The sequence below is a fragment of the Pollachius pollachius genome, assembly GCF_949987615.1.
Source record: "Pollachius pollachius genome assembly, chromosome: 11".
NCBI classification, from domain to species: domain Eukaryota; kingdom Metazoa; phylum Chordata; class Actinopteri; order Gadiformes; family Gadidae; genus Pollachius; species Pollachius pollachius.
The window spans coordinates 21,725,644-21,751,500 of record NC_136944.1 but is presented as its reverse complement, the minus strand read 5'-3'; the positions used below and the strand labels follow the sequence as shown (position 1 = coordinate 21,751,500).

Below are 25,857 nucleotides of genomic sequence, written 5' to 3'. Positions count from 1 at the left end.
CTAATGGAAAAAATATTATTTTATTCAAAAACAGTCAACAGAGGACAAACGGGTACAGACATACAGATAGCCACAGACGGACAGGTTGGGGACGTGGGAGCAGGGCCTAGGCGTCCTCATCAGATGGCGGCTGGTCCTGTAAGGCCTGCTGTTTCTGGATCTTCGCCATCAGCTCTGAAAGCAACGAGAACATGGCCGTTCATCACTGGTCCTCTGCGCCTTCCCCCAGAGTATCGACCCATGGGGGGTCGATACTCTGGGGGTCCGAACCGACTCGGACCTCGGATGTGACGTCACGCCCACACTTCAAGCGTTTTATTATGTTTCGCTCGGTAGTTGGAGAAAAACATGGACGCCACCCGGGAAGCTGTTGTCGCGGTAGCATTGGCAGAGTACCAGGCGCTCCAAAAATAAGTAGGCCATAGGCCATAGGCAGAGGTACGGACGCAGTTAGGTATTGCAGTAATACGAGTGATTGAAATTGCCATTTAAACCACCAAAGCGGCCCAAACACAATGAAAACAGTTCATACTTCAAGTCACACCGGGCGCAGCCATCTTGAACTCTGTCTCGGAATCCTTGCTCGGCCTCCTCCGAATTCATCCGAGCAAGCAAGTTTGCCGTCCGAGGAAAAGGGGCGTGTTCATGCGTGTCGCTAGGCAACGTCCTCCGGGACGGATGGATAATAAAACGGGGGTAAGGGGGGGGGGGGTTGGGGCTCACCTTTTGCGGGGTTGAAGACGCCGTTGGTCTGGGTGTTGCACACGTAGCAGCGCTGCGACTTGCGGTAATGCTGCAGCGCGCAGGTCTCACAGAAGTAGTGCCGGCACCTGGAACACAGGAGAGTCTTGGGCTGCGTTCCAAATCACATACTTTTAACACAGAGGTGCGGGGCAGGAACGGGCAAAGAGTCTTAGGCTGCGTTCCAAATGGCATACTTTTAACACGGTCTTACTGTACGTTCACACCAAAAGCTGTAAAGCTTTTTGAGCGATAAACGCCCATTCACTTTCTATTAGACATGAGCGATAAAGCGATAGGAGCGATAAAATGCTTCAGCGATAGCTTCAAAGCTGTAAAGCTGTAAATAAGAGTTGAAAACAGCTCAACTCTACGCAAATGAGCCAGTAGCGTTTCGGCTGTGAACGACCGCCAGCCAATCGGAATGTAGATGTCTCTCGCCGGCGTGGGTCCCAGTAAACACGCGCCAGCGCGATATGAGCTGTAAATATTTTTGGCAGCTTTGCGTTTTGAGCTATTCGGCGATTTTGCATCTTTTACAGCTTTTGGTGTCAACATACAGTTGGTCTGTGTTCCAAATCGCATACTTTTGAAACAGCGGCCCATTGGCTCAAAGACTTGCAAGTCATTTCCAGTTAACTGAGCTGAATGCCGGTTTAGTGGGCTGAGCCGTTGCAGACTAAAGCTGTTTTGAATGCGTATCCACGCAGGTGTAAGTAACATAGGGTCATATAGCTTAAAGGAGCCACGACTCACTAAGTGATGATGGGGTTCTTAAAGGAGCCACCGCTCACTTGGCGATGATGGGGTTCTTAAAGGAGCCACGACTCACTTGGTGATGATGGGGTTCTTAAAGGAGCCACCGCTCACTTGGCGATGATGGGGTTCTTAAAGGAGCCACCACTCACTTGGTGATGATGGGGTTCTTAAAGGAGCCACGACTCACTTGGTGATGATGGGGTTCTTAAAGGAGCCACGACTCACTTGGTGATGATGGGGTTCTTAAAGGAGCCACGACTCACATGGTAATGATGAGGTTCTTAAAGGAGCCACCACTCACTTGGTGATGATGGGGTTCTTAAAGGAGCAACGACTCACTTGGTGATGATGGGGTTCTTAAAGGAGCCACGACTCACTTGGTGATGATGGGGTTCTTGAAAGAGCCCCTGCAGATGAAGCACTTAAAGGGAAGGTCCTCTTCGTCGCTGCTCACCTCGTAGTTCTCCTCGTCTACATTCACAGAAACCACAATAAGAGTCGTCCCTTTGATCTCAGTCACTTATTTCAGTCAGATCCATGCGAGGGGCCCTTACCGTTGGCCCCGTAGCGGCCCTCCTCCATCTCTCTCTCGATCTGCCAGCCGTGTTTGTAGTCCGAGCGATCGTGGAGGAACTTGCAGCTGTCTGTCGACGGGCAGAGAAACAACACAAAAGGAGATTTAGGGATGCATACGTTTTTGATTTGCGACGGTCGACTTCAAAGTAAAAAGCCCCCCTCCTCACCGCCGAATCCACAGAAGCCCGTCTCTTTGTAGTCCTTGCAGATGTCCGGCTGGTAGTCCCATCGCACCGTCGCTCTCAGGTGCTCTGGAGCTCTGATTGGTCCCTTCCTGGGGAGGGGGGGGGGGGGGGGGGTGAGAGAATCTGGATTATAACCAAACGCCAACAAGTTGGAAGTGTAACGACCACATACACTAACAAAGTTCTGAGGAATTTGGTTTGCATGTCCTGTAAACTGCAATCCATTTTAATGATATATTATCCACCAATTATAGTTTAGAAAAACGAGGCTTGCCATCTTTGTACATGGTTGCTACTGCAGTCAACCCCGTTCACAATGGGTGTGTCTCTTTACACATTGACAGAAATCCATTCATTTAATTCAATCTTCCTCTGTAATCATTCAAACTGTTGCAAGTTTTAATTTTCACTATCCTTGAATCACCCATTATAGAAACACTGCATTTTCTATTTAAATATTCTCCCCAGCGACCCGGTTCGGAGGGTGATGACACCGGCCATGTGTGATGTTGTACATTTACATTTACATTTAGGGCATTTAGCAGACGCTTTTATCCAAAGGGACTTACAAGAAGTGCATTTGTTACAATAAGTACATTTGTCATAAGAAGTGAAACAATGTATCGCTGTCGGTAAAGTAAAGATGTTCATAGAACCAAGTGCAAGTATTACAATCGCTAGGCTAACCCATTCCCCGTGTAAAGCAACGATAGCAGCTACTGTAGATGCTACACAATTAAGTACCTACTTAAGTACCTGTACATTCTTATAATAGCGCACGAGAGGTGCTGCTGCCCCCCCCTACCTGACCATGCCGGAGGAGGCGTTGCCCATGGTGGTGTCTTTTGGCTTGATGTACTTGGTGTAGTTGTTGATGCCGCGGTAGATCTTATCGTCCTCTTTACCGGTCAGCTCCTGGTCGCCGGACAACGGTTTATTAATGATAAAATAACGATGAGCGCTTTATCATCTGACGGAATTAGTAAACACACCACACACTTTTTTTAAATTTTACTTGGATTTTTTGTTGTTTTAAAGCCCAAACGGGATTATATTTTTGTTTATTTATTAATACTTTAGCGGAGACAATAAAACACTCGACGCTTCTGTTGTTTTGAAAAATGATACCCGCATTTAGCCGTGGTTTGACAAAGTAAAACTGAGATGAGTGCTGGCGTCTCTGTGGCCCTGGAGACTCACCTCCTGCACTTTCTGACTGCGTTCGAAGATGGCCTGGTGGTCCTTGTCTTTCTCCGTGTCCAGCTCGTAGATCGCCGTGGCTCCCATGTCGTCCGGGCCCTCGGGTTTCTAGTCAAGACGGGAGAGATTTATTAATTTAATTAGTCTGCATTCCAGCCATGGCCGCATCCATCTTCATATGCGGACTGCTTGGATGATCCAGTCGTTCTACTGCTGCAAGTTTAGTATGATGTAGGATGATGCTAGACTTTCCTTAGGTTCCCTAGTCTAAAATAATTATTAAACATTACAGTTCATTTATTACAGCACAAAGAAAAGCCAGCAAGTGATCAGTCATTACATGCAGTGAAGACCTGTAAAGATGCAACACCTAGACACATATAGAGACAACAACTATGATTTTAAGGTCTGAGGTCTTTATGAATGGTTCGTATGAACAAATTCCAACTCACTGCTGAGCGAGTGGACTTGTAAGCCACGGTTATCTTTTTCTCCTTCGTCTCCTCATCCTCGCTGGAGGAGACGGCTTCCTTCTCGACTTTCTTGGTCTGCAGGGGGAAGAAGACATCATCAGCACAAGAACAGAACATCACAACAACGACCATCAGTGAGCCGTGTTAGAAACAGTGCCGCTTACTCGCTGGACCATGGGATTGACTTTGGCGTCTTTCTTTTCTCTTCGCACAACGTTGTTTCGTTCCTCCTCGCTGCTGCCATCTGAAATAAACACACACAGAATCACTTTAATGCCTTGAGGTCAGCCACATTCTACCATAATGATAACAGTGGTGTAATACATGGTTGTGCATGGCTAGGCTCTGCAGAACAGACCAAGTGTCCCTGCAGATGATCGACTGTAACTTCCACTTGGACGAGTTTCACCGTATTTTACGCACCTTTATCGCTGTTGCTAGCTTTCCTCTTTCGGCCGGCGAATTTCTTTGTAGACTTTTTAAAGATGAAAGAGCAAGTAGGCTTAGTTTCAGCCTCCTCTGGATCCGCCATCTTCCAAACTGGCTCACAAACAAACTGCAGCGGGGAAACAGCGACCCCTGGCGGCCTGGAGGCGAGCCGCTCCTCGGTGCAGCAGCGATCCCTGGCGGCCTGGAGCTGCTCCTTGGTGAGGCGATGAGCTACCTGCTGGCAAACGATGGGAATTACACCCCATTTGTTATACTTCGATATATAAGTCCCTTTAATTCAGTTGTCCGAGATTCTAGGCGGGACAAAGACAGGGATAAAGACAAAGGTATTTTGTCTGTTTATTATGTTAATCATGTTAATATGTAACACGTATAATGTACATAATGTAATACTGGTTGTTCATGTAAAAAGGTCCACCGCACATTAACGACCCCTGGCGGCCTGGAGGCGAGGCGCTCCCCGTTGAGGCGCTGTTAATGGCGAACCATTGAAATGACACCACATTTATTATATTTCTTAAGTCCCTTTATTGCAACATACTTACTCGTGGGCTCTATTATAACTTTTCAATACATTTTAAAAACAGGTACACTTTCATTCATTCTTGTAGGCTGAGACTGACTGTTTTTGATAAAAAACAATCATTTCGGGGTTCTGACGTATTTTTTTGGGGGAGAAAAAAAAAAAACGTGAGCCACACCAGGGGCACAGAACCAATGCATGCAGCTCAGCGATTCGTGATCGGGGAGTCAAACTCGATCCCGCTCCCGATGTTTACGTCGTTGGTCTGATGCCCTCCTCCTCCTGCCCTCTCCTCAGCATCTCTTCCCTTCCCCGCAGAGGGCACCGGATATTTATCCTCCGATCCAGGGCCGTGGAGGAGGGAGGAGCCCTTGGGCAGCACTGGGACTCCGTCGGGCTCCGAACCCTCTGATGAAAGGCGGCGGTCTCCATCCAAACAGAAATGGCTATGGGGCTGACATCGAAAAAAGCGTCTACGCGAAGCGTCTGTGTGGAGCGCAAGAACCTGATCACGGTCTGCAGGTACACTGGGCCGTTTCGCCTCATCATCTCCTCGCTTGTCTGAGTGCCAGCCCTGCCTACCCCCACCCCGTACCGCTCGGTGGTCACCCAGGGATGGGTCAGGGAAGTGATGCTTCGATATATTCACATGCATAGGGAGATAATGTTAGAACGGCCGTTTGGGATGTAAGCGATGTCACCGTCGCAGATGTTAGTTTGATATTGTCAACCGTGGTGATCCGGGTGGCTACTGATTGCTATGCTATCTCCGAGGCTGCAGGTGCGTTTTCACCTTCAGGTACCCCCCCCCCCCTCCCCCCCCCGTCATCACATCCGTGGTCGGACTACGAGGCGTATTCTGTTGTGTTTATCTGGGCCTTGCATGTTGAAGGCACGACATTTAGCTCATGAGCGTAGTCGTGATCATCATTAATAATAACCTGCACATCCGGGCCGAGGGAGTTAATAGGATGCTGAGTTATCCTCCCTGAGACCTGCCTGCTGCCGCTGACTGGCCTTTTTCCGGACAAGGACATTGAAAGAAATGAATGGAGGCTCCGGTAGCAGCAGTTTGAGATGCTTGGAGTGGGGGAGTCGAAATCCGACGCTATTTTATCTTGTTTGTTATGTTAATCCTATTCATAGGTCACACTCAATACTGGTTGTAGAGTTCACAAGGTCCATACAAACAGAAAGCAGATATCATCTGCCCATACATGCCTTGATCTGCAAGAGCCATCTTAGCTGATGCTTAACTATCACATATTTCTATTGTAGAATATGAATAACATAGCCGCCCAAAGACAATAATAGACCCCCCCTTTCAGACAACAGCCCCCCATTCACATGTTCTACAAACGTTCTGCATGTCTTACATGTTTTACAAGTATGAAATGTAGCTAGCACAATGCCGGGCTGTCATCCTGTATGATGCCCAACCTCACACTCAGATCCAAAGACCACGAGTGTGAGCTGTGGTTGTGGCTGCGTTGGCAGCAGCAGAGCTGGGCTGTAGGTTGGCCTACAGGCTGTCATTGTTTTCCCAGTGTGCAGGCTTTGGGGCTAATTATCGTCCCTGCGGCCCGCGGCTTCAGTGGTCTATTGTGTTCACACTGGATCATAAACCAGGAGGGCTTTTCCATGCTGGAATGTAAACCCTGCTAATGTATTTGTCTACTGTTGTCACCAAGAAGAGCTCAAGTGTTCTTGCTCGGTTGTCAAGGGAACTGTGTTTATTGCCATGGAAGTGATGTCATGGGCAGCACTTTGTAGATGATGTTGGACGCACACCGGTCCTCTTAGGAGATGGGTTTGTGTTGTTGACGTTGTTGGTGCTGCTGACTGTGTTATGAACACCTTAAGGCCAACAAACAAATAACTAAAGGCTTGATTTTGAGGCTCGCAACAATAAACACACAATCGGATAAAGCACATATTTGTTTTATTACGATATCTCTCTGTCCAAGATACGGTTTGCCTTTAGTTACACATATAGTGGAACAGAAAAACACAGAATCACACTGAGCAGGCTTCAACACGAAGGGGCTCATAACAGACTTAAGACACGAACAACAGATTAGGAAACGCACAACGATTCGGTTCAGTTTGCTCTCAGGGACTAACCGGGCTTAGAGCATTATTTTAAACGTAAAACACGTGGACAGACAGGAAGACGTATACGACAAGAGAGACGGAAATAAATATTAAGCATTTTTTTTTCAACATCAGTAAGGCTTAAATACACAAATTCCTTCCACTTTTTGCGTGGTTTAATGAAGGACATGACATTGATTAGAATTTCAGACCAACCCCCCCCCCCCCCCATGCATCTCTCATCTCTTACCCCCCCCCCCAAGCCATTGTCCCTCAAAATGGCCGCCGGGCAGGTGGTACAACAACAAGCCTCCCTCCCTCAACCCTCCTTCATCACCTCGAGCACACTCCACTGACAGTAGCTCGGGTTCCCTTCGAGTAGTCAATTTCGTTTTTGGGTGCGATTTTCTGTGTTCTTTGAGTTCTCGGTGAGAGATGGACAATAGTATCCATAGGGGGCCGTGCCGGGCGGACGTGGAGCCAGGGCAGGGTGTCCGGAGCCTGGGGACAGTGTTTGCATAGAGCAGCCTGTCTAGAGACTGGACTGCGTTCAGAAGGGTTTAACTAGAGCTTGGCTAGGCCTGCGTTAGTCCTGGGTTAGCACGGCTAATGCGTTTCTCTAATACATGTACGCATAATATAGAATAAGACCTATCGATTCCCCCACTATTATAGTCATTAACACAACATCAACACACGTAGATATACTGGATTCTTTTCTCCTGTATTTCACTTCATTGGATTTGATCATTTCAGGAGATTTGAGGCATAGCGCAAGGGTTTTTAAATGGCTTTTATGTTTTTATATTGTGGGATTATAATTAAGATATACTGCAATTGCAGTCCCATTTTTCAGATCTCCCAACTATCCCAAATTAGTTAACGACACTGTCAGCAAACGTGTAATGCGTTTGCTGACAATGTCGTTAACTCATTTGGGATAGTTGATCTACTTTATGCTCCCATGACAGATCCCTGATCAGTAATCCCATAAAACCTAAAACACGTTTTTCTTATCAAGAGTAAAACAAAAAACAATAGAAGTGCGAAACACATACAGTACTGGACATTTGGACATGCTGAATCTGCAACACCATTGTAAACAAGTTGTTGCACTGGGACAACGTGCCAAGAATTAAAGAAGAATTAAATGAAATATGCACCCTTCTACCGTTCTTAGAATGAAAGAGAACGCAGAAGAAACAGCAGAAGAAGAAGAAGAAGAAGAAGAAGAAGAAAATCAATACTGCTTGTGAGCACATGTAAAATGTCTCATACCCAAAAGAATAACAAATAATCTCCCACCACTTCATGCAGTTGCTACGGGCAACACCTTTTTAAAATCTCTCCCAGTCTCCCATGTCAGAGCCGGGGAGTACTTTTGCATACTGCTGTTGTTCACATGCCGGTTCAATTAGCATTTTTCTGAGACAGGGTTGAATCGAGGAGATCTGATGTGGAGCTTTAGTTAGACCGGGGAAATCTTCACTGAAATGCTAAACCTCACTTCTGGCCGCAAGCGGCGCTTTACTGTGTGATCTGTGTGTGCGATGGGAGTCGTTTTGTTGTGTGTGCGGGTTAGTAACACCTTTTTTTTTCCTGCTATTCATGCTGAGGTCCATGACTGGGCGAACGCCGGTGGTGTTGTCACAGGGAACCTAAGAAAGAAATAAACAAGATGAGCGAGACTTCAGTGGCCGCCTAGCGTCTACCGTCGTCCTGTGAACAAACACAGCATTAGCAGGGGCGGCAGGGATCTCGCTCTGACTCAATAGAGTTTTTCCTAGTGGTCAGACTCTCTGGTGGTGGAATTTCAACCAGGACGTTCTAAAAGTGAAACCTGAAACTGGGGCCACAGGTTCACATGGCTTTGAGATGCTTCCCCTAGACTGATTGAGTGAGCTACTCCCTTCCCACTCACCCGCATTTCTATCCTCTCTCCTGCAGTACAGTCCCTCCTCACTCGGCTGAATCTGCCTCTCTCACTTGCCATCCCCTTTTAATGTTTGACTTGAGCTGTAGCACTGTATGTCTCGGTTCTGGACTGAAGGCTGAATATTTGCCTTTGCCTGGCCTTCATATCTCATCGTTGCTTTGAACAAAAACGAGATCAGGTCTTTGGGATAACATCGTAGGCGGATGTACATTTCATCAGGCCAACCTGTTACTGTTTGCACATCGATTGTCTTCCATAAGCCATTGATTCCTAAATCACAGGAACCATCCACGGGACCTTATACCTTATCTGATGTTGCATGAGGCTTTTTGTTTTATCCATTGATCATTCTTCCCTTCGTTGCTCCAACGTATTTCCAATCCACAAAAACACCTCCTCTACCAGCCATGTTTTGTACATGACCCCATTGACACTTACGCTGACCCACACAGACACTTTCCCCGCCCTTTAATTCACAGGCAGAGTGGGCGAGGGACACACCCTGGGCTCTGAACCTCTCCACATTCTTTGGATATCGGCAAGAAAACAAATCAATTTCCATCAAAGCAACACAGCACTGGTTTGGCCGTAGTCTGGTGGTATTCCAGATAAGATAAGATTCATTCTTATGGATGAATCTTGTGGTAGTACTGGTCCTTCAAGGCACAAATCCCCCCAGTCCAAAGACATGATGTTCCATGATGCTGGACCTGAACCACAATCGGGTGGTGTCGCCTGATTCAGTGGCTGGCTGGCGAGAAGTCCTTTATCGGACGTAGTTGCTTGTGGTAGCACTACAGAGACATGGCAGGGGATGGAGGAGGAGGCTGGCAGGCTGGGAATCTGGGAAAGGAGCGGGTGAGAGAAGAGATGGTCATGGCAAGATTATTAGAGGAACTGCTGAACTGAAATAAACATTTGGTGTTAGTCTGAAGCTTTGGCTGTTAGCGCTCCGTTAGTTAAAACGTGGATATCTAACGCGTGACGTAGAGGGAGGCCTCTGGTCACGCAGACCTGTGAGTATAGCGGGGGAACAATGGGAACAAGAGGCATTTGAAGAGGAGAGAGTGTGGGCTTGGCCGCGAGCCAAGGAGATCGGGCGAGGGGGTCGGACAAAAGAGGCCTGTGAGAAGCCTCCGCGTCGTTGTTTTTCGGTGTCAAAGCGTACCACGGGCGTGCCGCCGTGCCACTACACTGATTAGCATCAGAGGTATTCCGTTCCTCCTCAGATGCCCGCTCCTCCTGTCAGCACACCTTTAGCAACGTCGGTCCGCTATGAAGACGTCGTAGTGTGGTGCATCGAGTTCATGCATCGAAACGGATTTACAGATCAGAACAAGAGAACGTTTATCCCCGATAGTGTGAGCCACATGTCACCTCCCCTGTCACGCCCTAATGCAATTGAACCGACAACTATAGCTCCAACGTAATCTGAAGTAACCCCTTGAAGCCAATTTGTTCCATTTGATATTTGAGTGCATAGTATGAAGACAAAAAACAAATACCCCTATTTCTACTCAAAGTATTATCTTGTTATGGCGGGTTCTCGGCTGTACATGATGGCAACCGTGACAGGCTGGTTTTCTCAGCGTTGTCCTGTTATCCCTTGTCATGGGACCCCATGCACTATTGCTACTGCTGACACAATGAGCTGGTTCTAAGCAGAAGCATCACTTTGCACCGTCACACCCGACCCCCCCCCCCCCCCCCCCCTACATTCTGCACGAGGTAGGGCACGCTCCCATGACACTGACCTGTCTCCTTGAGAAATTCCTGCATGATCTAAAAAAGCAAAGGTTCCCAATGACAACGTAATCCAATTTCAAAAGTCTGCAGTGGTGAGCCCTCTGCAGTGGTCCCGGTAGCGTCTGTATGTCCCTCGTGATGGCGTCGTCCTGTTTGTCCCCGTCGTCTATGTGTCGTCAAAACCGCTCCCGGCCTCCCCTCCCTGTCCCTCGGGACCCCCGGCTCTAGAGGGTCTTGGAGGCTCGCTTCGGGAAGAAGGCTTTCCGGAACGACGTGGTGGTGGTGCCCCGGCTGAACGAGGCGCCCCCCAGGGCGATCTTGGTCTTCCCGCTGGTGATGGTCGAGGCCCCCAGGGACGTGGTCTTCCGGCCCCGTGCGATGAAGGAGCTCCCCATGGCGATCTTGGTCTTCCCCCTCTTGATGGTGGTGCTGCCCAGCGAGAGGGCCGTCTTGCCCTCTGTGATGCTGGTGTTGCCCATTGGGGAGCCGGTTATGACGGTGCTGGTACTGGAGGTGGTGGCGGTGGTGCTGGTCTTGGCGGTCTGGACCCAGGTGTCGAGGCAGAGTCTGGGGCTCAGTGGTCGCGTCGGCGCATCGCACACTCATGCAGAGCTGGCAGTTCTGTTGCTTTCCCCCCCCCGGTCTCTGGAATGGCGAGTGGCTGGCTGCGGGCAGCGGCGCGGGATTCTACGGCTGGATGGTTGCAGCCCCCGTGGTCACATAATGCTCTCGTTGAACAGCGCGACGTGGGCCGGGGAAGGCCACATACCACCCATGTGTCCGCGTGAATGGACAGAGGCAGACGTAGGCGCCCGCCGCCTCGCCGCGGGGACGGGGGGACAGTGGCGCGATTGTCCCCCCGGGGGGCCACGACGACACCAACAACAGCTGAACGGGACATTGTGTCGGAGAGGGACAAGCTGTGGTGACATCACCCTCTTCTGTGCCTTTGTTTGGCCCACATCCCCTGATAAAAGTCAGCCTCTTCTGCCTGAGTGTGGTGTGGTTCGAAGGATATGCTTTTAAATCAAAAGGGATCAAAATGGGGGCGCACCCGTGAACTTATTGAGGTTTCCCTGAGCCGGATGGAGAATGTAGCGCTCGGTTTGGATTCCGGGCGTGGCTGCTTACACCTCTGATGAATTCCTTTGGGGAATTTTGTCCTTGAATTTAATGCAACTTGCTGATACTTTATTTACTCCCCATTTTGTGTCATTTCATATAATTTGATGTTAAAAAAGCATTGGTGTAAATCAATAGAAAATAATCAAGGCAAGCAAAGCAGTGTTTAGGCATGGTTACATTTTATAACGGTTACATCTTACATTTGCTTATTTTCTTCACAGGCTTCTACAGTAGTTCATGGTTCAAGTAGTAGTTTTTCTCTAGTCAACAGAATTGTTACGAGGATGCACCTGTGCTTGCGACACAAACACAACCCTGATCCCCTGGCAGAGTATAGTAGTTGTGCATGTAGATACAGAGATTGGTTTAATTTTACTGTACATGACCAACATCGAGAACAATGTGGTCACCAGAGCTACAGCGCCACCCTCGCATGTCTCCACATACATGAGCACCCCCCCTCACACCATTGGCTGCCAACGCATGTCATCCCCCCTATAACGTCTGAATAATGATCTCTGCGATCAGACGACTCACAGGACGGAGTCCCAACACACAAGCGCAGACTCCTACCTCGCCCGGTCCCACATGGAGAAACACACTCACAGTCAGGAACAAAGGGCAACAAATACAAATAAAAATTCACACAAAAACCCACAACATCTTTACCGGCGTAAAGCACACACTGCTGGGAATAGGTAGCCCTACGGCTCAGTGCCGGTACTGACCTGTGGACACTGATTAACCTCAGACATGTGTTCACGTGTGAAAATCCCAGTAGACGTTGCTGTGCGTCTCCTTGCCCCGGGTGAGGACAGTCTTGACCACAGACACGGACTTGGCCCCGTGGCTGAAGGTCAGGGTGGTGAGGGCGCTGGTGGTGTCCCCCCTCGTGACGGAGGTCTTCCCCACCGCCACGGTGGTCTTGCCCAGGGTGACGGTGGTGCGGCTCCAGGACACGGAGGATCTACCCCAGGCGATGGCGTACTTAGTTTTCAGGAGGGAGGCTTTGCCTCGGGTGAACGAGGTCTTGCTCGACAGGAATGCTGTTTTCCATTCATCGTCCTTTGAGTCTTTTTTTTGGGGCTTCGCGGAGGCGGTGGCGGCGGCGGCGGCGGCGGCCCCGCGCGGCGCCCTGGCCCTGGCTCCCGGAGTGCTGCTCATCTAGGTTGTCCGACGCTTGGACATCAGCGCCTTGCGGAAGGAAGTGGTGGTGGTGCCCCTGGTGAAGCTGGCTCGGCCCAGAGCCACCGTGGTCTTCTCCCGCGAGATGGTGGAGTCCCCAAAGGAGGTGGTGGTCAATCCCCTGAAGATGGAGGACTTGCCCACCGACACGGTGGTCTTCCCCCTGGCGATGGAGGTGCTGCCCACGGCGAGGGCCGTCTTGCCCTCGGTGATGCTGGTGTTGCCCATGGAGGCGGAGGCTTCGGCGGTCAGCCCTCTCGCTCTCTCTCACACAGAGCCCGGCTCCTGGCTCCTGGCTGCTAGCACGCGCTCTGCATGCTCTCCCCGCAGACGGAGGCTCGGGTGTGGGCTGAGCATGCGAGGTCAAAAAGCTCAAAGTGTGGCAGCGGTGGTCCTAAATAGATCGGAACCGCGGCGTTGGAGCGGGAGGAGGGGTGGATGTGTGTGATTGGATCACTGTTTGATTAGAGCGGCTCTTCTGAGGAAGGCAGGAGGCTAAGAGGGCTTCGGCGGGGCGCCGGGGTTGACCCGGGATACAGCGTCGTCGCCGCCGCCGCCGCTGCCCGTGTCATCTGCCCCGGCTTGACACAAGGGGGTCGATTGTATTGTTGTCATGGCAACGCTGCCAAAGGGAGTCAAGGGGTACATTGTGTAGGGACACAATGTACAGCCAGGACAATCGGGGTGACATCAGTATGATTAGATGGCCCCATCGAAAAGATCTTCGATATCACGGCTGCTGCTGTGTAGTACTGTAGTACTGTACTGTAGTACATACTGTAAAGTGCATACTGTAGTATATCTGTTCTTTTGCACTTAAGAGCCTTTGCTAAAACACAAACTGCGACCCTGACCCTTTTGCGTGTGTATTAATATACTTCTGTCGTCTTTTGCTCTCAGGTTCTCTGTCAAGACACTCCTCGAGAAATACACAGCCGAGCCCATAGATGACTCATCGGAGGAGTTCCTCAACTTCGCTGCCATCTTAGAGCACATTCTCAGCCACCGGTTCAGAGGTACTACAACCTACAGATACGAACGCACAACATACAGATACGAACGCACAACATACAGATACGAATGTGGTGCTACAACCTACAGATAAGAACGCACAACATACAGACACGAATGTGGAACTACAACATACAGATAAGAACGCACAACATACACATACGAATGTGGTGCTACAACCTACAGATAAGAACGCACAACATACAGATACGAATGCGGTGCTACAACCTACAGATAAGAACGCACAACATACAGACATGAATGTGGTACTACAACCTACAGATAAGAACGCACAGCATACAGATACGAATGTGGTACTACAACCTACAGATACGAATGCACAACATACAGATACTAATGTGGTGCTACAACATACAGATACGAATGTGGTGCTACAACATACAGATACGAACGTTCAACATACAGATACGAATGTACAACATACACATAAAAATGGTACAGATACGAATGTGGTGCTGCAACATATATTCATATCATGATCGTACAACAGCAAATATGTACCCATGGTAGTTAGGACGGATATATTTATGTATAGATAAATGTAGAAAATGATGAGTGTTGTGCCAAAAGGCGAACAGATGATGTAATGGTTATATAATATGTCACGTAATTTGACTATCCTCCAATTTGCTGACGCACATTCTACAATCCTTGATGCAAAACCACCCCTCCCTAGCTAAAGCTGGGGGAGGCAGAGCGCATTAGGTTTGATGATTACCGTCGGGTATAAAGATAATTAAAACAAATGCGACTGAAATGCTGCTAAAATAAAACGCCTACTCCAGCTTCAGCACAAAACAAACAGAACAGCTATAGACATCAGCGCAACGATGAATCACATGACTCGGGCTGAGGACCGGGGCCTGGTTCTGGGGTCCCAGGGTGGTCTGTGGACCCCAGCAGCAGTGCTCCTGGTTCTGTGGTCCCAGGGTGGTCTGTGGACCCCAGCAGCAGTGCTCCTGGTTCTGGGGTCCCAGGGTGGTCATGCTGGCCCTGGCCCCACCTAGCCCCACCTAGCCCCACCTAGCCCCACCTGGCCCCCAGCAACGGTGGTTTTGAGTGGGGCCTGTGTTCCGGGCCCCCAGCAGCACTGGTCCTGAGTGGGCTCTGTGTTCTCCGGAGCAGGGTCAGGCGGTTGGTTCAGCTCGGACGGCCAGCGCAGCTTCTGGGAGTACGTCCGGCTGGCCTGCAGCAAGGTGCAGAACAACTGCATCGCCAGCATCGAGAACATCGAGAACATCAGCACATCGCGGGCCAAGGCGAGTGTGTGTGTGTGTGCGTGTGTGTGTGTGTGTTTGTGTGTGTGTGTGTGTGCGTGTGTGTGTGTGTGTGTACCGGTGTACCATCTGGCCCAGATCTTTACACGGTGAAGGAGGCACATAGAGTTCCAGGGATAGAATTCAAGTGATTGCTAAGCATTATGGGTAAGGGGGGGGGGGTTGTGTATTTTAAATATTTATTTGAAATATTAGAGTCGAGTATTGCGGCTCTCAGGAAATTACTTTCTTATTATTTGATGTTGCTTTATTTAACGGGATATTTTATAACCACTCAAAAGTGTGACTTGGTCTTATGGGGTGATCCCCTGAGTGGCGGCGTTGACCTTTGACCTTTGACCTCTCTGCGCCCGCAGGGCCGGGCCTGGATCCGCGTGGCCCTGATGGAGAAGCGTCTGTCGGAGTACATCGCCACCGCCCTCCGAGACACGCGGACCACCAGGTGACGCGTCATGTGATCGCGCTAGACATACCCGCACTGTCTGGCCATGTACTGTCTATCCCCGGCGACCGTAGAAAACGGCTTGTAGCCGCACATACAGTAGACCCCCCCACCGTCAGAGAGAACATTATACACCCCACTATCAAAGATAACTAATAACAGCCTTATGCATACATTACACACCCCACTATCAAAGATAACTAATAACAGCCTTGTATATACATTATACACCCCACTATCAAAGATAACTAGTAACAGCCTTATGCATACATTATACACCCCACTATCAAAGATAACTAATAACAGCCTTGTATATACATTATACACCCCACTATCAAAGATAAGTAGTAACAGCCTTGTATATACATTATACACCCCACTATCAAAGATAAGTAGTAACAGCCTTGTATATACATTATACACTCCACTGTCGGCATAAACTATTGACAGCCTTATATACCCCTCGCCCCCACACACTATGAAAGTCAACTAGTAACGCCTTTGTATGAAATCAGGTGAAACCCTGCCATCAGCAAGTTCATCAGTGTTCTACGTGGTTCTCTGTGGGAACCATCTATTAGTGCTATGGTCTATCTATTTTAGTCCTATTGTTCCTATTGTACTGTGTTCTATCTCTTAGAGTCCTACGTTCTATCATCATAGTTCTATGTTCTATTAGTTTACTATGTTCTATCTCTTAGAGTCCTACATTCTATCATCATAGTTCTATGTTCTATCTATTAGTTTACTGTGTTGGATCTCTTAGAGTCCTACGTTCTATCATCATAGTTCTATGTTCTATCTATTAGTTTACTATGTTCTATCTCTTAGAGTCCTACGTTCTATCATCATAGTTCTATGTTCTATTAGTTTACTATGTTCTATCTCTTAGAGTCCTACGTTCTATCATCACAGTTCTATGTTCTATTCGTTTACTGTGTTCTATCTCTTAGAGTCCTACATTCTATCATCATAGTTCTATCTATTAGTTTGCTGTGTTCTATCTCTTAGAGTTTTACGTTCTATCATCATGGTTCTATGTTCTATTAGTTTACAATGTTCTATCTCTTAGAGCCCTACGTTCTATCATCACAGTTCTATTAGTTTATTGTGTTCTATCTCTTAGAGTCCTACGTTCTATCATCATAGTTCTATGTTCTATTAGTTTACTATGTTCTATCTCTTAGAGTCCTACGTTCTATCATCATAGTTCTATGTTCTATCTATGAGTTTACTATGTTCTATCTCTTAGAGTCCTACGTTCTGTCATCATAGTTCTATGTTCTATCTATTAGTTTACTATGTTCTATCTCTTAGAGTCCTACGTTCTATCATCATAGTTCTATGTTCTATCTATTAGTTTACTATGTTCTATCTCTTAGAGTCCTATGTTCTATTATCATAGTTCTATGTTCTATCTATTAGTTTATTATGTTCTATCTCTTAGAGTCCTACGTTCTATCATCATAGTTCTATGTTCTATCTATTAGTTTACGATGTTCTACCTCTTAGAGTCCTACTTTCTATCATCATAGTTCTATGTTCTATCTATTAGTTTATTATGTTCTATCTCTTAGAGTCCTACGTTCTATCATCATAGTTCTATGTTCTATCTATGAGTTTACTATGTTCTACCTCTTAGAGTCCTACATTCTATCATCATAGTTCTATGTTCTATCTATGAGTTTACTATGTTCTACCTCTTAGAGTCCTACCTTCTACCATCGTGGTTCTATGTTCTCTCTGTCCGGGTTCTCTGTGGCTGACCCGCTCCCCGTGTTGCAGGCGGTTCTACGACGACGGGGCCATCATGCTGAGGGAGGAGGCCACTGTCCTGACCGGGATGCTCATCGGGCTCAGCGCCATCGACTTCAGGTGAGGAGCGGCTCAGAACCGGTTCACTCAGGAGGCCGTCCAATCAGACGAGCTGGAGAGCGGCTCAGAACCGGTTCATTCAGGAGGCCGTCCAATCAGACGAGCTGGAGAGCGGCTCAGAACCGGTTCATTTAGGAGACCGTCCAATCAGACGAGCTGGAGAGCGGCTCAGAACCGGTTCATTCAGGAGACCGTCCAATCAGACCAGCTGGAGAGCGGCTCAGAACCGGTTCATTTAGGAGGCCGTCCAATCAGACGAGCTGGAGAGCGGCTCAGAACCGGTTCACTCAGGAGACCGTCCAATCAGACAAGCTGGAGAGCGGCTCAGAACCGGTTCACTCAGGAGACCGTCCAATCAGACGAGCTGGAGAGCGGTTCATTTAGGAGACCGTCCAATCAGACGAGCTGGAGAGCGGTTCATTTAGGAGGCCGTCCAATCAGACGAGCTGGAGAGCGGCTCAGAACCGGTTCACTCAGGAGACCGTCCAATCAGACGAGCTGGAGAGCGGCTCAGAACCGGTTCATTTAGGAGACCGTCCAATCAGACGAGCTGGAGAGCGGCTCAGAACCGGTTCACTCAGGAGACCGTCCAACCAGACGAGCTGGAGAGTGGCTCAGAACCGGTTCATTTAGGAGACCGTCCAATCAGACGAGCTGGAGAGCGGCTCAGAACCGGTTCACTCAGGAGACCGTCCAATCAGACGAGCTGGAGAGCGGCTCAGAACCGGTTCACTCAGGAGACCGTCCAATCAGACGAGCTGGAGAGCGGTTCATTTAGGAGACCGTCCAATCAGACGAGCTGGAGAGCGGTTCATTTAGGAGGCCGTCCAATCAGACGAGCTGGAGAGCGGCTCAGAACCGGTTCACTCAGGAGACCGTCCAATCAGACGAGCTGGAGAGCGGCTCAGAACCGGTTCATTCAGGAGACCGTCCAATCAGACGAGCTGGAGAGCGGTTCATTTAGGAGGCCGTCCAATCAGACGAGCTGGAGAGCGGCTCAGAACCGGTTCATTCAGGAGAACGTCCAATCAGACGAGCTGGAGAGCGGTTCATTTAGGAGGCCGTCCAATCAGATGAGCTGGAGAGCGGTTCATTTAGGAGGCCGTCCAATCAGACGAGCTGGAGAGCGGCTCAGAACCGGTTCATTTAGGAGGCCGTCCAATCAGACGAGCTGGAGAGCGGTTCATTTAGGAGGCCGTCCAATCAGACGAGCTGGAGAGCGGTTCATTTAGGAGGCCGTCCAATCAGACGAGCTGGAGAGCGGCTTAGAACCGGTTGGTTTAGGAGGCTGTCCAATCAGACGAGCTGGAGAGCGGTTCATTTAGGAGGCCGTCCAATCAGACGAGCTGGAGAGCGGCTCAGAACCGGTTCACTCAGGAGACCGTCCAATCAGACGAGCTGGAGAGCGGTTCATTTAGGAGGCCGTCCAATCAGACGAGCTGGAGAGCGGTTCATTTAGGAGGCCGTTCAATCAGACGAGCTGGAGAGCGGCTCAGAACCGGTTCATTTAGGAGGCCGTCCAATCAGACGAGCTGGAGAGCGGTTCATTTAGGAGGCCGTCCAATCAGACGAGCTGGAGAGCGGCTTAGAACCGGTTCGTTTAGGAGGCCGTCCAATCAGACGAGCTGGAGAGCGGTTCATTTAGGAGGCCGTCCAATCAGACGAGCTGGAGAGCGGCTCAGAACCGGTTCATTTAGGAGGCCGGCCAATCAGACGAGCTGGAGAGTGGTTCATTTAGGAGGCCATCCAATCAGACGAGCTGGAGAGTGGTTCATTTAGGAGACCGTCCAATCAGACGAGCTGAAGAGTGGTTCATTTAGGAGACCGTCCAATCAGACGAGCTGGAGAGTGGTTCATTTAGGAGACCGTCCAATCAGACCAGCTGAGGAGTGGTTCATTTAGGAGACCGTTTCAGACGAGCTGAGGAGTGGTTCAGTACGGGTTCATTTAGGAGCTTGTCCAGTCAGACGAGCTGAGGAGTGGTTCAGTACGGGTGCATTTAGGAGCTCGTCCAATCAGAGGAACTGTAGAGCGGCTCAGTGCAGACTTCTTTTAGGAAACCGTCCAATCAGACGAGCTCAAGCCGGGGTGACCGGGACGTTTCACTCTCTTTTCACTTCATGTTTGTGAAGCGAAAAGAGGGAAAACTCAGACCGCAGTAATCAACCTTTCCTGCTGGAAAGCTGAAACGAAAGAGGAGAGGCCCAGACAAGCTAAACTGTGCTGCTGACACCAACGTTGTTAGACTAAGCGTCTGTAAAGGTTTCCAATCGAATCAACACCGTGTGTAACAGCCCCTGGAGGGGAAAACACTTTAAAATCATCTTCTGGAAGCCCAGTCTAACGACGTCTGAGAGCGCTGTCTAGATAAGAGGAATCACATTTGAAAGCACAAGATAGTGCTCCAAAGCTGAATGAGAAACGCATTGACTTCTTATTGGCCGCTTCTAGAAGAATATACTACAGTTTTATTCAAATTAAACCATTGGGGACTCATTTCTGATCGATGAAGTAATAGACTAAGAAAAAACCTAGTACTAATTTATGTTTTTTGGAAAAGGTAAAGTGTTTCGAAACCAGCAATAGACCTTTTAGTTATAAATAGAAATGCTGACTGTCGTTTTGCAGTACAGCTGAGCCTATTATGTAATTTTCCACTAAATTGTCTATGGGGAAAAAACACAATGCATTTCACGGGAGAGTTCATCTCCCAGTAGGGGGAGCTGTTATACCTTCCCGCGATATAGGCATGCCGTTGATGTGTAGGTGTAGTCAAGTTTATTAGATCATATCTGAACCCTGACATGCTTTTATATGTTAATAAACTGGAGTACGCGATGCACTTGTGCGAGTGGCATCAAAGGTCTTCTTAATCACAGCCTAATTGGACTCTGTCTTTGTTTCTTCTGCTCAGTTTTTGTCTAAAAGGTGAAGTTCTGGATGGGAAATCTCTGGCCATGATTGACTATACACCATACCTAAAGTTCACTCAGAGGTGAGTCTGCTGCTCATACCAGTGTACACCAACACAAACATACAGCTAAGTTAGGGCAGCATATAACCGTTGCTTAAATTTGCTTAAACACGGTGAACACACAATTGAGAAAATGAAAAGGGTTTGGGAACTCCTACTCCTCTTATTACTAAGTAGAGTAGAGATTCCAAACCTTGTTTGGCGCGTGACCACATTCCTACGGCTGAAAATGTACATGAGCCCGACTTCATAAGCGTGTGCATCCGTCATTTTAACCCCATCAACATGGGCGTTGGACCGGGAACCACTGACAGAGAGAGGGTCCACCGTGATGGATGAGAGAGAGAGAGAGAGAGAGAGAGAGAGAGAGAGAGAGAGAGAGAGAGAGAGAGAGAGAGAGAGAGAGAGAGAGAGAGAGAGAGAGAGAGAGAGAGAGAGAGAGAGAGAGAGAGAGAGAGAGAGAGAGAGAGACCTCGAGTGCCTGCACAGACTCAGACAAGCACACACAGACACACACACAAACATACACACACACAAAACACATTCACACAAAGCAAGGATTATTTGCCACTGTTGCTAACTTTGTCCTCGCTAACGCCCGCAGCTACGACTACCTGAGCGACGAGGACGACCGCACCAGCGTGGACAGCAGCAACAGCGAGGAGAGCGTCCCCGAACACCCCTACATCCCCCTGGTCACTGACGAGGAGAGCTGGAGCAATAAGTGCCGCAAGATGGAGCAGAGGTTCAAGATCGTCTACGCCCAGAAGGTGAGTGCAGACGTGGGGGTGGTCCTTGGCGCCCAAATGAACACAAATAGTTTGTGTTTTAAGTTTCTATTCTATGATCTTCAACATGGGCGGCATGCGGCTCAGGAGGTAGAGCGGGTTGGCTGGTAACCGGAAGGTTGCTGGTTCGATCCCCGGCTCCTCCCAGCTGAGTGTCGAGGTGTCCCTGGGCAAGACACCTCCCCCTAAATGCTCCCGACGAGCTGGCTGTCGCCTCGCATGGCTGACACCGCCGTCGGTGTGTGAATGTTTGCGTGAATGTTAGGCAATATTTTAAAAGCGCTTTGAGTGGCCACTGGTTAGAAATGCGCTGCATAAATGCAGTCCATTTGACGTCCCAATGAACACAAATGTTACTGAACTGGCAACCATCCGGCTACAAGTAAACAACAAGCCCGCCCCATTAGCTCCATAATATGTTCTTGAGTAATTATATGAACATAAACAACAATGCTACACCAGAACCATGGGGAAAACCCTTCTAAACACTTCGCTAGCCACCACCCTCCTTCTGAGAAAGAGGGTGGGGATTCGAATTGGGGCCGAAACACGGCCTTCGCCCCGTCTTCCCCCGACCCCCGGCCCGCCCGCTGAGAGCGTTCTCTGAGCCGTACTTCCGCCGTGTTGGGGCCTTGCTGCAGGGCTACCTGGAGGAGCTGGTGCGGCTGCGGGAGTCGCAGCTGAAGAACGTGGAGACGGAGAACAAGCACCTGAGGTCCCGACTGGAGGAGCTGAGCGAGCAGAGCCAGCAGGAGAAGAAGGAGCTGGAGGACGTGGTGCTGGAGCTGCAGGCACAACTGTGAGAAGACGGGCGAACGCGCCCCAAACGCACGCACACACACGAACACACACACGCAAACACGCACGTACACACATGTAAGCACACATCGCACACACACACACGTACGAACACGTACAAACACACACACACACACACACATACACAATTACGCATGCACACACGAACACACGCACGCACATACACACACAGATGAACACACACACATGAACACAGACATATGCACGCACGCACGCACGCAAACACGAACACGGATAAAATCACACCACTCAATCACAATTTCGACTGCGTGGAATCTCTTTTATCGTCCTCCAGACCTCCAGACAGCTCACCAAAGCGCTTGTTTGCCTGCCCAAACGTGGAGCACTTGTAGTGAGAGTGTAACATTCTGTGTTCTCCCACCAGCTCTGGCCTCATCCCCTGTGAATCCAATCACCTGTCCAAGGAGATCTCCATCTCCCAGGTCAACCAATGGACCACCATCAACAACAGCCAGGGAGACATCAAGCTCTTCCGCAGGTCAGTCCTTTACTTATTTTTTTAAACATGCACTTTTATTGAGTTTTCACAAAGAATTATGCAGAACGGCCGAACAACATTATCGAAATAAGAAAGATACCAAACATAATACCAAAATGTTCAACAAAAACATTTTCGTGTTCGATTTTCCGGACACGGTATTCGGGAGGTATGTGGTGGAGACTTCTCCCTGTGATATCTTACGGTTATTCTGGAATAGTTTGCTTCACTTCTTGTGTTAAACAGAATCATCCGCTATGCTACGGCGCCTTTAGTCAATGCCTTATTTTATTTAAAACTTTTCAAAATTTCAAAATTCCATATCAAACTTGCTCACTATTTGTCTCAGTCTTTGTCTTTTGAGTTATTCTGCGCCACAGAATAGTTCTGATAAAACGTGATCTACTCTGATCCACACTCAGTTCTGTGGCTTGACGGCTGACGCCCTGACTGACTGTCTCTCTGTGTTTCGGGGTCCTCCCCCCCCCCCCTCCCAGGAGGAGCTTCCCCAGCCTGGAGCAGCTCTCGGTGGACGTCAGCCTCAACTCCAACTCCCAGCGGACGGACGGCAAGCAGAACGGTGAGGGCTGCCTGCTTTCCTCTGGAGGGGCCGCTCCCCCCTCCATACCGCATGCTACACCCCACACCAACACACCCGGGCTAGGGCCCCGCCCGCCTCACACACCTGGGCTAGGGCCCCGCCCGCCGGTCCCTACACACCCCACACCCGGGCTAGGGCCCCGCCCGCCTCACACACCTGGGCTAGGGCCCCGCCCGCCTCACACATCCGGGCTAGGGCCCCGCCCGCCTCACACACCTGGGCTATGGCCCCGACCGCCTCACACACCTGGGCTAGGGCCCCGCCCGCCTCACACACCCAGGCTAGGGCCCCGACCGCCTCACACTACCAACCAGGCTAGGGGCACCGCCGGTACCCGTCCACCGACCCAGGCTAGGGGCCCCCTGGTACCCCACACACCAACCAGGCTAGGGGCCCCCTGGTACCCCACACACCAACCAGGCTAGGGGCCCCTCCGGTACCCGACCGGGCGTCGACCACAATGAGCACACACAGCCGCCCTCTGTGCTACTTCCACAAACTCCAGAACAACACCGGGCCCTCAGCCGTCGGCCCGGAGCCCTCCACACACACGGCCCCTAACAAAGGCCCGCTTGAGGTCGGCTGGAGCTGCTGGTGCTGCTGGCGGCGGCGGTGGTGGCGGTGTCCTTTTTTCCCTTTTCTTTTTTTCTGAGCGGGGGTGGGTTAAGTGATGCAGGGCCAGAAGACACTTCTGCTTTGTGTTGACTAACCATCGCGTTTCTCGACTCTTCCCCCCCCCCCAGGGAAGGACTGCACCCCTTCCATGCTGGGGCTGTGCGGATCGCTGGCCTCCCTTCCCAGCTCCAAGTCCCTGGCCAGCCTTAAGTCCAGTGAGTGCTTGGTGAACATCAGCACCGACCCCAGCCCCGCGCTCTCCCCCAGCTAGGAGAGGCACTAGGGCCGACCAATGGGAGCCCCAGTTTTTTTTCTCCCCCCCCCCCCCCCCCCCCCTACTGCCCAGCCCCTCCCTCCCCTCCACCACCCCCGTCCTGTTACCTACTCCCCCACCCACCCCCCCCACCCCCGTCCCATTTCCTCTATGGATGCTGCATTGACCACCCCTCCTCCTCTTCCTCCTCCTCCTCCTCCTCCTCCTCCTCCTCCTCCTCTTCAACCCCTTCCCAACCCACTCGCCGCCCGCCGCCCCCCACCCTCTTACCCCCCCCGCCCGGCTCTGACCATCTCACCCCCCCAGTCTCCCTCCCCCCCCCTCGTCGGCGCTCGCTTCAGCCTGTACGCCGACACTGTGTAGGGAGAGCAAATTTGGGAAGGACTCGTTCGCCATCTCCGGATTTTGCGTATGCTTGAGTTTGACGTTGTGATGACGATGATGATGATGATGATGATGATGATGATGCTGACGCCGAAAGGACACATCTTATTTTTGTGGTTTGTTTGTACGTTGTTGTATTTTTCTTTTTTGTTCCGCCTGGATTTTCTTTCTGTTCTCTCTCGGTTTCTCGCCTCTGCTTGGTGTCACATCCGTCGTCTTCTGCACACCAACACTGCTTCCCTCGGTCGCGTGGCCGTGCACCTCTGTGTCTAAACCCCAGGGGGTACAAGCATGAGTCCGGACACTTCTAGGGGGAGAACTCAGACCAGAACAACCTGAGTTGTTTATTTTTGTTATTTTTTTATTTGATTTGGAGTGATCTTAGCCAAGGGTGGAAACTACATATTCAGAGAATGAAAGGCCTCCCTCTCTCTCCCCCTGCGAAACCATTTGAAATCCGCTGCCCAAGGAATTAAAACCAATAAATATCAGGACTTTTATTTTGTGAAGCTGTAGCTTTCCACCACAGCCATTTTATCCAATCGGAACTCTGCGCCTGTCGCTGTCCATAAGTGAATGCTGTTGTTCTGTCCATGACATTGTCTGTTTGCTGTTGTCGCCCTGTTGCCATCCTGTCTCTGCACATCCCATGTCTTAATGTGAACCAACCTGCAGTCACTGCTGGGACTTTAAAAATGGATCGGAAAAAACAAAGGATATCTGATGATGATATTTTCGTGTCTGTTTGATAAAGAGGCTCTCTGTCTGCCTCTGTAGTCGCTCAAAGCTGTGGGAAACGTCTAGTAGAAAACACAGAGTGTTCAGTGACAGGAATGAGTGATATCAGCCTCTGAATTAGGAATTGCCTACATCTTACTTATATACCCTCTCCATACTCTGATCCATCGTCCCGCTAGAGTAATCAGCCATGACTGCCGTGGTATGCGTAAATGCAGACGTTGAATTTATTCTTGTAAATCCAGCTGATTATCTTTATTTTTTTTATCGATTGATTGAATTTCCGTATAATCCACTTGTAGTGTTCATTCGATATGTTCGCCTCTGGATTATTGTTTTGATGAACTTTGTTTATTTTGCAATAAAATGCCTTTCTCTGTTCTGTCTATCTGAGGATTTCTGACTTTAAGCGGTGGTTGGAGTAGCGTAAGGTCTGAATGGAAACGGGTGATTGGGAAAAAAACAAATCTGCCTTTTGAATAGTACTAATTCACCATAGTTCAGTAGGCATGTTAACAAGAATTTGTGCGATATTCCTTGGAATAG

General features: G+C 49.6%; 3 protein-coding genes across 3 annotated transcripts; 1 reads left to right on the top strand and 2 right to left on the bottom strand.

Annotated features, from left to right (window-relative positions):
• Position 1: 1 nt before the first annotated feature.
• On the bottom strand, positions 2 to 4,479 carry rnf113a (ring finger protein 113A). The gene is made up of 10 exons (XM_079747006.1): positions 4,358 to 4,479; positions 4,099 to 4,178; positions 3,914 to 4,009; positions 3,462 to 3,569; positions 3,067 to 3,176; positions 2,244 to 2,350; positions 2,055 to 2,144; positions 1,878 to 1,971; positions 724 to 830; positions 2 to 174 (listed from the first exon to the last, which is right to left on the bottom strand). Exons 1-10 carry the CDS (start codon positions 4,464 to 4,466, stop codon positions 107 to 109), a joined length of 969 nt encoding a protein of 322 aa, XP_079603132.1. The 5' UTR covers positions 4,467 to 4,479; the 3' UTR covers positions 2 to 106.
• An 870-nt stretch (positions 4,480 to 5,349) lies between these two features.
• On the top strand, positions 5,350 to 24,186 carry rundc3aa (RUN domain containing 3Aa; the record flags this gene model as incomplete). Its single annotated transcript, XM_079747003.1, has 11 exons — positions 5,350 to 5,429; positions 13,894 to 14,009; positions 15,151 to 15,284; positions 15,659 to 15,744; positions 17,530 to 17,619; positions 20,534 to 20,614; positions 21,198 to 21,363; positions 22,023 to 22,180; positions 22,586 to 22,699; positions 23,197 to 23,279; positions 24,044 to 24,186. The coding sequence occupies 11 exons, from the start codon at positions 5,350 to 5,352 to the stop codon at positions 24,184 to 24,186; spliced, it is 1,251 nt and encodes a 416-aa protein (XP_079603129.1).
• zwi (zwilling) lies at positions 12,973 to 13,221 on the bottom strand (the record flags this gene model as incomplete). Its single annotated transcript, XM_079747045.1, has 1 exon — positions 12,973 to 13,221. The coding sequence occupies one exon, from the start codon at positions 13,219 to 13,221 to the stop codon at positions 12,973 to 12,975; it is 249 nt and encodes an 82-aa protein (XP_079603171.1).
• Positions 24,187 to 25,857: the final 1,671 nt, after the last annotated feature.

Coding starts and splice junctions, on each gene's coding strand:
- rnf113a (XM_079747006.1), bottom strand. CDS start 4,466: ATGGCGGATCCAGAGGAGGCTGAAACTAAGCCTACTTGCTCTTTCATC. Junction 4,179..4,357: donor AGCTAGCAACAGCGATAAAG/GTGCGTAAAATA, acceptor TGTTTATTTCAG/ATGGCAGCAGCGAGGAGGAA. Junction 4,010..4,098: donor TCAATCCCATGGTCCAGCGA/GTAAGCGGCACT, acceptor TTCCCCCTGCAG/ACCAAGAAAGTCGAGAAGGA.